The 14,781-nt window shown below is 31.8% G+C and overlaps 1 protein-coding gene across 12 annotated transcripts in view; it reads left to right on the forward strand.

Moving 5' to 3' along the window:
* Positions 1-10,855, forward strand: part of LOC118189641 (acyl-coenzyme A synthetase ACSM3, mitochondrial-like) — a 129,571-nt gene extending 118,716 nt beyond the window's left edge. For 11 of the 12 annotated variants that reach the window (XR_015039494.1, XM_085810883.1, XM_085810884.1 and 8 more), the window contains one exon: positions 10,684-10,855. Coding sequence is in view for 10 of the 12 variants with exons in the window: in XM_085810883.1 (XP_085667009.1) it covers positions 10,684-10,770 (87 nt within the window). In the remaining 2 variants the exon portion in view is untranslated. Of the gene's footprint in view, positions 1-7,483; positions 7,553-10,683 lie in introns of all 12 variants that reach the window. The other variant, XR_015039492.1, reaches the window with a different exon arrangement.
* The last annotated feature ends 3,926 nt before the right edge of the window (positions 10,856-14,781 follow it).

The following is a 14,781-nucleotide window of genomic DNA, read 5'->3' on the forward strand; positions in this document are numbered from 1 at the left end:
CCTATACATTCGATGATTGACTCATTATGATGACTGGTGGAGGTCTTTCCGTGTTCTGGAGTGGGTTTTAAGTAGAATCTGGTTCCAAGTCTTCATTTTGCGATTAAGAAAGGGATCATTACTGGTTTCCAGTTTCGAAATTAGGAGCTGTTGGCGTTGAAGTAGAATTGACGAAATTCTTAGGGGTAATCCAATCTTGTTCTTTAGTAATATCTGCTTTGCTTTGTTTCCAAACCTTCATTAATTTGCATGGCCGGCGTCTGGCTGAGATGACGAATTTCATTCTATCTGGCGGATATAAATCTGTGGCTTTTCGTTTATTTCTGTCGCCAGTTTCTTTATTCCGTACTTTCTGTTTAGCATTTTTCTTTTCTTTGTATTCTTTTTCTGAAATATTCGACTTTTTATAAAATTCTTAATGCGCTTGCTTAAAATTTTTATGTTCATCGTCTGATTCCATGTTTTTCTCGTTTTGCTTTATCTAGCCCTTTAACTGCTTAAGACGTGTTTAAACGTTTTTGGAGTTTCTTTAAAAATGCTTAAGACGTCTTTACACGATTTTCAAATCGCACGAAAAATGCTTAAGACGTGTATACACGAAGCCCGAATTTCGCGAAGATTGCTTAAGACGTGTTTAGACGACGCGATCTGGTCTTCCTTCCCCTACCTTTCTGCAGGCGGCTGTCAGTTGACACAAAAAGTCTTAATAGGGTGTGAAGTCTGTTTGAAAAGAACACTTTACGGATGGGTCCTGAGAATGAAGAATCATTGTCAGAGAGCAGGTGTGCATTATCTTTCCAACGACTGCAAGCTTGTGAATGAAGATAAATCGTTTTACAGCTTTCCTTGTGGTTATTTATACAAATGAAAGTTAAACAGAATCGCTCGTTGTTATAATACATTACCAAAATTTAGAAGAAACAGGAAAAAGTAACAATTGTAACGTAAGACGTACTTTTTAATAAACCATATATTATACAGTGTATTAAAAGTTGACTACAACATCAAGAACAGGATAAAATATAAAATGCTGCAAAATATCTTGTTTGCCCTCGTATTTCAAGTGCGGGTGTTTCTAATGGTATATTTTTCCTTTTTACATTTTGAAATGTTAAAAATGTGCTTTCAGCATGCCTGATTTTTGTATTCGAATATGTGGCTGTGTGTTCCTTGTAAACGCGAACTGACATATAAAAATTTCTTGGATGTCGAAAGGAAGATATTCTACTCGAAAACTTCAATTAAATCGAATAAATTCATATGCCGCAGGAATTTCTAGAAATATTTGTTTTTAAAAATTTTATTATTAAGATTTGAAATACAAATTAGTTTTAAAGTCTAGGGAAAAAGTATGCATTTCTTGGAACTTTTTTGGAAAGAAATCTACCGGTATAAAATCGCTTAAAATTAATTGGAGTGTAAGTTAAGTAAAACAGTTAATGTATGGAAGAGTTACATATACTGCGCACAAAAATTAGTCAGAGGAACAATTAGCTAACGAATTAAATCAATTACATTAAAAGAATTTCGTTAGAAAATAACCTCTCCAAATGTCAGTGCTGATAGCAGCACTACGAATAAAAGTTATTAAATTCGTAACTTAATTAATCGGTTGGTACTCAATAATTGGGACCTACCAGCGGCCGATCAGTAAACGTCGCTGAACACTGGTAATTCGGTCTGAGGTTCGAATCCGCGAACGAGCTGGCTGCAAGGGCGTTTTCGTGATTTTCCACACTTGTAACGTGTGTACGAGCCAGTATCCCTCAGAAAGTCCTCCACGAAGGCATCCCTCCTCTTAGGCAGATAGCCCTCGAGGCTTTGCCGTAATCACATAAAACCAAACTAAATTAAAAACCAATAACTATGTGTTCGCGATGACTACATGGCAGTTTTCGTGGATTTTTGCTGCCTATATTTAACGCGAATATAAGCCAATCTCATTTAAAAAATCCTTCACGAAGACGTGCTCTGATTACGAGTCCTCGCTTGGAATTACGTTTGGACTGTTAGATTAATGACAAAGCTCGAAAAGGGCGATCTGTTTAAAGAGGGTATGCTTTCGTGAAAGACCTTCTAAGGGAAACTATCTCGTACCGGTGTTACATATAGGTAAAATTCACGAAAACGCAGATGTGGTGAGCCAGTTCACAGAGGTTTCAATCCAGGTCAAACTACCAAATAGTCCTCGTATATTTTGTCAATAAAATAAAATAAAATACAATATCGCGAAAGTCACTTTATGCTATTGAAATGGCAATAACTTTGTATTATACAGGCTATCATTTTGCCTTTGTTATTTTTATTTAGATTTTGATTTTTGTTATTTGTTATTTAGATTTTGATCTTTTCCGTTATCCAAGCTAGCCCACAATGGAATACTGGTAGTTCTATCCGGAGTTCGAATCCCGACGAAAGGCTAGCTACATGGATGCTTTCGTGTCTTTCTCATGTGTAAAGTGTACACAAGCCGGCTCCCCTTAGAAAGTCCTCCACGAAGGCATCTTTTCCCTTATGTAAATAACTCTCGAGTGCTTTGCCATAATTAAATAAACCAAACGATTACAGCATAACATGCTTAAAATATTTTGCATTGAAAATTTTATGCGTCAAAGTTGGTCCCCGTTAAATGAAATATGCTGTTTTTTTGTTTTTTTTTTTTTCTTTGCTTTTATAGCAATGTTCTTGTTTTCAAAATATGAAATGTCAATGAAACATTTTTAATAATGTCTCATTCTGTTTTGTGTTTTGTTTAATGAAAAAATGAATTTAAGTAACAAACTTCTTATGTTTAGAAAAATTTTACCATTATCGAAATGAGTTGCTGTCGAAGTGCATTTTCTTACTAGCGCATATATTTGTAAAGAGAAAATTGTTTCGCGCGTGTTATCCTATAACTGAAAAGATCAAGAGAAATTTCTATAGGGAAATAAAGTTATTAATTTTAAATAAAGTCATTTGTAAATTAAATGTGTTTTGAGGCAAGAGTAAAAATACGAGATATGCAATGAATTTAAAATAACGATGTATATAATAAGGATTTTGACGACAGACATTCCCCGCGAAATTTGCTAAAATTTTCTATATGTAGAATTAATGTATATTCCGCTTAGTATCAGAATTCTGTGATATAACACCTCACTTTATCAGTGTCATTATGTGTTATATCGAGATTTAGTTATGTCCGATACAAGCATTTTACTGATATTATGTTTATTAAATACGATTTATCAGGTTTTCAAATTCTATCAGAGCCCAATAATGGCCCACCTAGCTAAGACCGCTGATGACTAGTAATTCCACTCGCACTGAAACCAAAAGGAACAAATTGGCTGCATGGTTGGGTTTCATAGTTTTTCCCATGTATGTGAGTCACATGGATATGAGTGAGTTTTACTTAGAAAGCCTACCACGGCGACTTGTCTATCCTTAGACAGACAGATCCCGTTTGCTTTGCCATATTCAAATAATCGGACAAATTTGACAACAAAGGCTAATAAATGCATATACCGAAATAAAATAAATTTAAACGCATATTACAAAAATAAAATAAATGCATATAACGTAAAAAGTGATATCACAACAAATTTTTAATTATTTTAATACACTAATTCCTAAATTGCATTATTTTCAAATTTTATTTCATTTTTATGTATGTATTAATGTATATTTTATATGTTCGAAAGTGCGATTAAGACAACTTAGTAAATTAGGCATTAAATAAATCTGATTTGAAAATACATGCACTTAGGTGAGATTTTCGTAACTTGAAAAACATTACTCGCAAAATAATCTCTACGAAAATATAATAATATTTTATCTTCCTACTTGATTCTGTGAAAAACAATTTAAATTAGCTTATTACTTTTTTTTTTCTATATTGAAAACAACTTGATTTTTTTTAAAAATCTTGCTGTCAGAACGAAAGTATTTAGAAGTATAGAAGTGGTCTTTTTAAACACGTTTCTGAGGTATTTCTTTACAGACGTAGATCAACAGATAAGAGGCCAACCCTTGATGTACGCATTGACAGATTTCACCACCAAAAGGCCTTTCCTCTAACATAGTGGACGCCACTTTTATCTTCTTTGTAATGTAGTATAACTAAACCCGTTGGCCCTGTTTGTTCGAATAGCTTCTGAGAACCGTTCGCATTTGAATGCACCGGAGCTTGAGTGACTGAAAGACTACTTATTCCCAAAGCTATTAGTCAGACACCAATAAAAATCTGTTGTCCGTATTTCTACTCTCTCTATGTGAGTTCTTCAAATCCAGGAAAGGGTAATGCGTGCATTTGGGTTCATGTGAGAAAAAAATTTCTATGCTTCATTTTGTATTACTTGTATAGTGAAACATTTAAAAAAACAGCTTTACATGCAAAGTTTTTCTCTGATGAATGAACTCAGCTGAAAACACGTTACTATTTTCTGTAAATCCCCCCCCCAACAAAAGGATGCTCTTTTAAGTAAATTAAATTCTTATTGTGCTCTTATTACATTTTCTAAATTTTTCTGTTCCCCTTTTCTTATAATACATAAGCAATTTTTTAAATATGCGTGACCCCTGAGCGCTAAGATCGGTAAGCTCGCTAAAGACTGGTAATTTGAAGGAATTCAAATCTCGGCAAATGGGTTTATTGCAGGGGAGGTTTCTTCGTTTTTCCTCATGTGAACGAATACGAATTCTTTCCCTTTAAACGTCCTTTACGAGACGCAACTCCTTTTAGGAATATAATCTTCCAGTGCTGTGAACAATTCTAAACTAAATTTTTATGATATAAAATTTCATATAAATTTATTCTACTGCCACTTTTGTGTACATTATATTTATGAATACAAACCTACGATTAATATTGAATACTATTGACATAATTGGTGTTATGTTTAATACTGAAAATAATGTTTAAGCTGAAAACCAATTTGAACCCTTTTTTACTTTCTTGTACGAAGTAAAAACGAAGTATTGTAATCGCGAAAAGTTTCAGGCAACATATTTCAACGAAAATATCCATTTTGACCGCTTTCGAATGCAACTTAACAATGTTTTTGCGTGATATCTGTACGTAACGACAGAATAAAAGACTCTTTTCCTCCGAAAAAAATTATAAAACTGCTTTAAAATGAATTCTGAAGAGAATTTTTCGTGGCATCTGTAAGAACGTATATACGTATGTATGGCTATAACTCAAAAACGAGTAACCTCAGAACGTTGAAATTTTGTATATAGGACTACTATAACATGTAGATGTGCACCTCGTATTTTAGCTGCAATCGGCCGCACCAAACGTATATATGTTACCGTGAAAGACCGAAATTGGAGAATGTCGACTTTCACCGGAGAATATCAACATTCACCAAATACGTCGGTGAAAGATCGAATATTGCACTACATTCTTGTATATTCGGACCCTCACCGGTGTATGTCGAAAATCACAGATATGCTCTAGTGAAAGTCGAAAAGAGAGATCATAAAGTGCCATAATAGTTTAAGTTGTTGCAATAAATAAGATTTGAATCACATAATTTAGTAAGATTTTTATTACTGTTATTTTATTTTCTCATTTAGAACGTACTGTATAATTAAGTAAGTTTTTAACTTCTATTATTTTCCTTTCTCATTTTGAATGTATTGTGTGTTTTAGGTTCTCATGTTCTTAAGTTCTTATTTCAAGTCTCAAGTGCGTTTATTCGCGACTGAATTACGGAGAAGAAAATATAATATTGTTACATGTTCAACATTCACCATTAGTACATGGTGAATGTTGACATTGACCATTTATTATTGCGAATTAAATCATGCTTAATCCTTTCTGGAATTTTTCTAAGAAATAAGTAATTAAGAAGAAAATTGATATTTTGAGTTTTTATGTATTTTTGTATTGTCGCGAAGTGAGAACTTAATTAATTGAATGAGAAATACTCAATCGTCTGTGAAAAACTGTTTCTTTTTTGTTTTGTTTGCTTAATTGCTTTTATACATCGTTCTAGCTTTATTATAGGATTTGAATAGAACATGAGGCAACGATTAGATAATTCTTTAAATGATATAAATTTTGTGCATTCTGTGTTATACTATGAACGAAATATAATACTGTTAAGTGAATCTAGCGCCAGAGTGTCGCTATGGTAAACAAATAGAGTGAATTTTAAAGAATGCATTTATTCTATTGTGGTTTATGCGCTGTCGGCGAAGTAGATATAATTCAATCCAATAAGTTTAAACGAAATGCAAGAAAAAATGCGTATAATTTAATATTCCGTACAAGGAAGTCATGTGGTGTACACATCAGATTTTTATAATAAGGTAACATGCGCTAAACAGTTTTGAATAGAAAGTGTGTGTGTGTGTGTGATTATGGCAAAGCCTCGAGGGCTATCTGCCTAGGGGGAGGGATGCCTTCGTGGAGGACTTTCTAAGGGAAACTGGCTCGTATACACGTTACACATGGGGAAAACCACGAAAACGCCCATGCAGCCAGCCCGTTCGCGGGATTCGAACCTCGGACCGAACTACCAGTGTTCAGCGACTTTACCGCTCGGCCGCTGGTGGCACCTTTGAATAGAAAGAAACCGCTCGCGCGCTATTGGGCTTTCTCAGCTTACGAAATATGTATTTTAAGTTGGTTATTTACATAACAGAAGAACAAAATACAGATTATAAATAGTGCATTTTACTGACAAAGCTTTCTTTGAAAAAAAAAAAAATAATAAATAAATAAAAGTACTGCAAAGAATAAGAGATATAGTTAACTTAACGGCGGCCGATAATCAGTGCTGGTGCATATATTTTTGCAGAGAAAATCATTTTGCTCGTGCTGTCGTGTAACAAAAAATATCCATAGATTATTTTTTACAGTTGTTAAAATAGTCCTGGACTATCTGTTTTAAGAGAATACCTTCTTGGAAAATTTTCAAATTGAAATTGGCTTGAACTCGCATAACGCATGAGGAAAATTATAAAGACATCAAGCCTCTAACTTGTTTGGTTGCTAGCCGCAAATCCAGAACAAACATCAACATCCAATACTCTTATTCACTCTAGTGAACGTAAATATTTGTTTGTATATTAGTAATAGTATTAAAATAAAAATATTTATTCTAATAAAAGCTGTTGTTCAAAAATACACCCTTGTAAGGCATTTTCTTTGGTTAAGGGACTTCATGTGAATAATTAATTCTACGTTGAAGCAAGACAATTTCTTAGAACTTAATGCTTCAAACAATTGAATGTTGGGATTCCTAGGGAAGAAAATATCCTCAAAAAGGATATTCCACAAAAAATATTGAATTATAATCTTATAATGACTTATTAAATAATTAATAATTGTTATAATTATTAAATATAAATCTTACTTATTTTTTACAAAATGTACAATAATACCCTTTATTTACAAAAATACCATACTGAACAATTATATTATAAGCTAATAAAATAACAACATGGTATTGTTTCTTATTAACTATGTGTCATCTTTCCTTTTCAGCTTCTGTTATAGGATAATGTTTTTAATCCTATTTCAGACAAAGTGTACTGGTGTTTCAAGGACGGGAAGGCAAGAATTTTTAAATTTAGTCAATAAATTTATGATCAACTGAAAATTCATAAAGAAAAACTATTTCAGGTTAAAATTCAATTTCAGAATATCTTGAACGTATATAAAAAAGTGAAATGCAAATTTGACACTGATATTATCAATGTTTCAGCCCTTAAATAACTCCTAAACGTTTTGTTTATTGCTCTTAAAAACAGATCAGGTGTTTAAAAGTTAATACCATAATTTTTGTATTAAAAAAAAATCTCGAAATTATTGCTAAAGAAAAAGTAGAAACAAAGGCATTATTATTTATTTATACCTAGGGCAAATTTAATTTCTTTGAGATCGAGAAGATATTTAAAGCAAATGTTTATGCTATATCCTGGAATCACCTAATTTTTTGTTTTCATAAATCAGATGAAAAAGTCACATTTGAAACCCATCCCTTTTTCAAATCAGCTAGCTATCCAGGTATAATCATGAAAATCTTGTTCCGCTCTTGAAATTAAGATATTCAGTTACCAAATCTTAGCTCGCTGAATAGTTAACTTTACTTAAAAGAACATATTTGGTATACATTAAGTATATATTGTTCATTCAAAAAACGAAATCTTTTCAGAAAATAACACCCGTTTCAAAAACTAAGTAAATTTCAGCATTAAATATGCTTTAAGAGTTTAAATTTTGAAATCTCCTTAATATTTAGTTATAGTTTCTCTAAAAGCAAGTTTAAAAGTCACATCAAGTTAAGTTGATTAAATTTGCCAGAAATAATAAAACAGATATTTTTCATAGTAATTATTCAAATATTATGCTAAATATTTTAAATTATAGGTAATATTTAAGTAAAAAGAAATTTAAAATAATTATTATCTGCATGTAAATGCATTTCTAATTTATGACAAATACATGGAAAATCAGAAATAATATCAAATGCAATCGAACTATAAACATTGCTTTTCAAATGTTTCATCAATCTCACAGAAGGAATGAATATTGCACCAGATATTTTTTAATATGGATTTTATTAATAGCAGTTTAACCAATCTGCATTGAAATTCTGATGATAATCAATGACCCAGAGATTTGGGTAACTTAGATTAAACATGAAAAATAATAATAAAAGAAAAGCGGGTAAATTTTAAAATCAAGTTATTTCAAAATAAGAGTCTTTTAGGAAAGAAAAACCTTTAAGATAGTATTCGCACCTGTACCCTGCGGCATTCGGACGGTCATCACGGGGAAGCTATTATAGTCATTTGCAACTTTCTTGACAACTCACATCTACAGGTACTAATATTTATGGTAGTAATCCATCTCACTTACAGTCGGAACCCTTGATCTAGTATTCAGGGAGGGGAAAGAAATAACAATAGCAGTAGCTGGCATTTTTCAGAGGTTTAGGGTTATTTTCCCGACATTTTAAGGGAAGCTCGGTCCAAAATTGGTGACAGTTTTAAAGGTATTTGTAGAAAATAACTCGACGGGCTAAGGGCTAGAGAATTTACCTGTTTGTGCAAAAATTTCTCTTGGGTCAAAGTTATTCATCTGAATGCAAGGAAGTATTTGCTCAATTGAGAGTGCATTTTTCTCTATGAAGGCAATCGCTTTCGATAGCTCCGTCGGTTCTGGATCTTTTGGATCATACATAGTTTGTAAATCAAATTATACACCTGATACTGGATACGAAACACTATCTGACGGCCTACTTAGAAATTAGTAGCGCAATCTTCACATTTATAGACGATGTAGATGCCGTTACGCATCCTGTTTTGTGCGCATTCTAATCATTTGTACCACCCTAGCATTTAATACCTCTCACGAAAATTTGACGTTTGTTCCATGCCGCCTACATGGTGTAGCAATTTGAATGGCCACCGGTGTGTAGATATGAGAAATAAAACTTTGTTAGCACATTAAAAAAATTAAACAGAATATGATCAAAGAAGGTTTCATCCAAATCAAATATAAGGCTAATTTTTAATCAGATGATTTTTAATACTGTTAGCGGTTAAATTCCATAAAATTTTAATACCACATTTCTTTTTGATGTAAACTCGGGTTCATCTGCTTTTCATTGAAATATTTTTTTATAAGCAACTAAATTAGTGAAGGGATATGTTCTTAACCTGAAGCATTAAAATTTTTACATTTTTTGAAATGACAGATTTGAAAAATACAATTAAATTCATTCATTAATAATGCATACACATATTATCAAATCTTTAATTAGTTTAAATACAGAAAAATAAAGTAATAATTAGCTTCAGTTTAACATATCATTAGTGCTCATTTTCCTTATTAATTAATTTACTCTACAGTATCTTGCCATAATGTTGTTATACTTATGCAAAAAGTAATTTATTAACTCCCTATATGATAACTCAACAAAAATACAATTAATTATTTCCTCGAAAAATGCTAATATTTACGCTTACTAATCTTACGAAATCAATATCTTCTATATTTAACGTAGCAATCAATAATACTTTTCATAGAAGATGAACTCTATATACAATTTTTTACCTACTGTAATTCCTTTTCCATAGTTGATTCAGAGAATTAAGTTTTCAAGTAAGTCTTTATTAACTAACAGGCCTTCTTTTGCTAATCTTAATTTTTCATTTAGTTCTGTAGCAAGCATACACTCTGAATCTGTTTCACCAAGACTTTGGCTGGCACTTTCCTACTTTGAATTCAGATATCTCCAGTTTTTTCTCTACCGTTTCATCTAAATGTATAACATATGCCTCACTCAGTTTTAGCTAAAATTCTCCGCACATTCTACTTTTTAATGCTCTTCACGGAAGCAAGTAATGAAACTAACATATCAGCAACATTTTATGTAGCATGCTTTTAGCCTTCAACACGCAGCAATTTTTTTTTATGTTAAGTTACATTTTTTATCAGTCTTAAAATATATCGATTCGATAAATTTGTAGAATATTTAACTACTAATCCGATTCTATAACAATACTTGAAAATTGAATTTATTAGCTATTATTAATAACCAGGCTTTCTCTCTGTTAATTTTAATTGGAAATCGAAAATCTTTCCAAAATGCAAATAAACGTGAATCAAATTTTTGGATCTATTGATCTATTAAATGATTTTTCATGCAATTTTTTTCCCTTTCTCTCATTTTGCAGATTGAATTTGTGAAAGAATTACCCAAAACAACGAGTGGGAAAATCAAGCGTTTCGAGTTGAGAGAAAAGGAATGGAAGAAAAAATAAATGCGCATGTTACAAATTGCATTCTGAATAAAATATATGTTTTAAAAAATTTCTCAACAAAATAAAAAATAAATCATATCATTAATTTGAGCAATAAGATAACTTACTTTTTTTATATAATTTCAATAGCAAATATGCTAGTATCAAAAACCAAAAGACGTTATAGATTTTTACTTTAGTATGAAATATTTCAGCAGTCGAATGTGAAAACAAATGCACAACTAGCATACTAACATTAAATAAATAATTTAGATTAAAATTTAATTAGTAATTTAACAGATATTAATTTCCAAAAAACACAGGTGAAAAATAATTTACGATGCTCAACAACAACCAGAATGAGAGAGTCTGGAATACGTCCACTTTGAATTCCGATGCGACTTTCCCAGCGCCGTAATGTATTAGAAACGATATGAAAGTTCCTCGGGGGGGGAGGGTAATTTGCCGGTTCCCAATTCAGCACAGGAAGTGAGATTCTGTGTTTTTCCTCCTCCCGCCATTTGCAGAGGGAGGAGATGAGTGTTCGATAGAACTGCGACCTCAAAAGTCTGCTCGTCGGTCCATGCGATTAATATCCTTGGATCTCCAGATGTACTCCGCAATACACCTCTGCGATGAAGTGTTATCATCCATGAAAATAAATTTCATACAGCACCTCGTAACAGTCGGACGTAATATTGAAGAAATTACAATTGCAATATCGCTCGCCAGTCTCATTTTTTAGCCCCTTTACTTAATACTTCCCTTCATTATGATGCTTTTAGAATGGTGGATGAGCAATGTAGAATAAACAATGTTTGTGTACAACTTGGTAATCATCACTGAGCACATACCAACATATAAAAAACAACACATGGGGCAGTCGAGTCGGTCGTAGATTAAAAAAGAAAATCTGTGTTGGAGAACCATGCAGCGTCGGTAAAGATATTCCAAACAAAAATATGATGGAAAGTTGTTTATAGTGAAATCGAAACTTCTATCGCTCATAAGTGCGCTGTTTATTTTTATTTGAAGTGGCTAAAAATACGTATATATAAACTATTTAAAGTCCTAACTTAAATATGGATGGATTAAAGCCATTAAGTAATCTAAATTTCGAAGGTAATTTAGGCGAAAATTGGAAGAAATGGAAACAAAAATTCCAAATTTATATGTTAGCGTCTGGTGGTATTACTAAATCACCTGAAATTTAAGTAGCTGTTTTATTGCATATTATTGGTGAAGAAGCACTTGATACTTTTAATTTAAGTGAAGAAGATAAGAAGGATGTTGACAAAGTAATTGAAGCTTTCGAAAATTTTTGCATACTGAAAGCAAACGAAAGTGTTGATAGACATATATTTTTCTGTCGAACACAACATGTAGGTTAATCGTTTGATGATTATTACCCGATTTAAAGAAATTAAGTAGCAACTGTGGATTTTCAGAATTAAAAGCTAGTTTAATAAGAGATAGAATAGTAAGTGGAATTCTAAATAAAAATCTCAAAGATAGATTCTTAAGGGAAGATCAATTAACATTGGAGAAATGTATTAAAATGTGTAAAACTTCTGAATTAGCAGAACTTCAGCTGAAAACTTTAACTGAAGAAAATAAAATAAAAGCGATCAAACGTAATAATTTTCTACCTTCAGAGGAAAAAAGTCAGCCTTGTAAGAAAAACTATCATGTAAAACAAAAGCAACAAAGTACTAATTCTTCTTCAAACTATCAAGGAAATAAGTACAATAATCCAAAACCATGTAGAAAATGTGGAACTTTTCATAAGTTATACAATTGTCCTGCTTATAATAAGATTTGCTTGAACTGTAAAAAGAAAAATCACTTTTCTAAAACGTGCACTTATAAAAATGTTAATGTCGTACAGAATAATTTAGAGCATGAGTTACATAATAATTGTAATGAATATATTTTAGGGTCAGTAGAAGATAAAAACCATTTTCTAAAAATAGAACAGAATGGTTTGAAAAACTAAAAGTAAACATATCTAAATATTTATTTGTTAAGTTGGATACTGGAGCTCAGTGTAATGTGTTACCATTGCCTAAATTTAAACAATTAAATTTAAGAGATAAATGTTTGACTAAATCAAAAGTCATTTTAAATAATTACAATGGCATTACAATTGATGTATTCGGAAAATGTAAATTACTATGTGAAACATGAAAAGGGAACAAGGATGAAGTAGAATTTCAAGTCGTAGCATGTGATAAAACTGTTCCAGCTATTTTAGGTTTACCTACATTGCACAAATTAAACCTAATACAAAGGATTTGTACAGTAAATCCTGATTCCAATGAAAAGTTACCAGAATCCTTAAAAAGATATCAAGATTTGTTTAAAGGAATTGGAAATCTAACTGGATATACGTATCATATTAAATTAAAACCAGGAGCTGTTGGTAAAATAGAACCCTGTAGGAAAATTCCACTTAGCTTATTAAATCCATTAAAAAAGGAATTAGCAAGAATGGAAAAAGATGGTATTATAAAGAAAGTTAACCAACCAACAGAATTCGTGAATTCATTAGTGGTAGTAAGGAAAAAGGATGGTAATTTAAGAGTGTGTTTATATTCTCAGCACCTTAACCAAAATATACAGAGAGTACATTATCACATACCAACCTTTGAAGAAATTTCATCTCAAATGACAAATGCAAATGTCTTTAGTATTTTAGATACAAACAAAGCATTTTGGCAAATTAAACTGTCAGATTCAAGTTGTGAATTTACTACATTTAACACTCCGTTTGGTAGATATTGTTTTTTGAGGTTGCCATATGGAATGAATTCAACACCAGAAGTTTTCTACAGAAGTTTTTCTGAAATTTTTAGTGATTTAGAAGGAGTTCAAATATATATAGATGACTTATTAGTTTGGGGTAAAGATAAAAAAAGAGCATGATTTAAGATTAAAGAAGTTGTTGGACGGAGCCAGAGAAAAGAATGTTAAATTTAATTTAAATAAATGTGAATTTGGGCTGAATGAAGTGAAATATATGGGACATATATTTTCTAAAGATGGTTTAAAACCAGATGAAGACAAAATTAAGGCTATTCTAGATATAAAACCACCAAAAAAAATGTGAAAGAATTAGAATCTTTCCTAGGAATGATTGCATATGTTTCTAGATTTGTACCTAATGTATCAGAATTGACATCATGTTCAAGAGATTTATTGAAAAAAAAATTATCTGGAATTGGAATGCAGTACATGAAAAAGCCTAAACGTCTTAGTAAATAAGCCTAATAATTACTTACTTAGTCAGTAAAGTAAGTCCAGTAAGCTAAGTAAAGAAGTCAGTAAAGTAAGTTAGTACCAGTAAGTCTTAGTAAATAAACCAGTTTTACAGTATTATGATATAAACATGCTTGTAGATGCATCTCAAGAAGGACTAGGAGCAGTCTTACTGCAGAATAATTTACCAGTAGCATATGCATCTAAGGCATTAACAGATACACAGAAGAATTATGCTTAAATTGAAAAGGAAACTTTAGCTATTGTATTTGCGTGTGAGAAATTTCACCAGTATACTATATTTGGAAAATATATTACTGTGGAAAGTGACCATAAACTTTCCACAGTAATTTTCAAAAAGCCATTAAATAAATGCATGTAAAACTACAAAGAATAGTGATGAGTCGGTACTACCGAACCGGGTATTTTGTAACGGGTACTGAAAATCGGTACATCCGTTACTAGTACAAGTAGTTACTAGTTAAGTACAAGTACCCGTTACTCCAGTACCGAAATCGGTATTTTTCGGTATTCGTTACTTCTGTACCGAAACGGGTGCTTTTCGGTATTTTCGAAAACGGGTGCTTTTCGGCTACTTTGTAACGAAAATATGCGTCTCTTCTCGGTATTTCGGTATTCGTTACTGGAGGATCGATGAGGGTTCAGCTCACTTCGGTTTTGGTACGAGGACAGTAGTATCTGGTTGTATTTGCGAAATGGTGATATGCGCTCCTTATGTCCATGAATGGCCTGCTCCTCAGACACTTCCGTAGT

Source organism: Stegodyphus dumicola, chromosome 2, assembly GCF_044657685.1.
Source record: "Stegodyphus dumicola isolate Sdum_Otavi_A_Nest chromosome 2, ASM4465768v1".
Taxonomy (NCBI): domain Eukaryota; kingdom Metazoa; phylum Arthropoda; class Arachnida; order Araneae; family Eresidae; genus Stegodyphus; species Stegodyphus dumicola.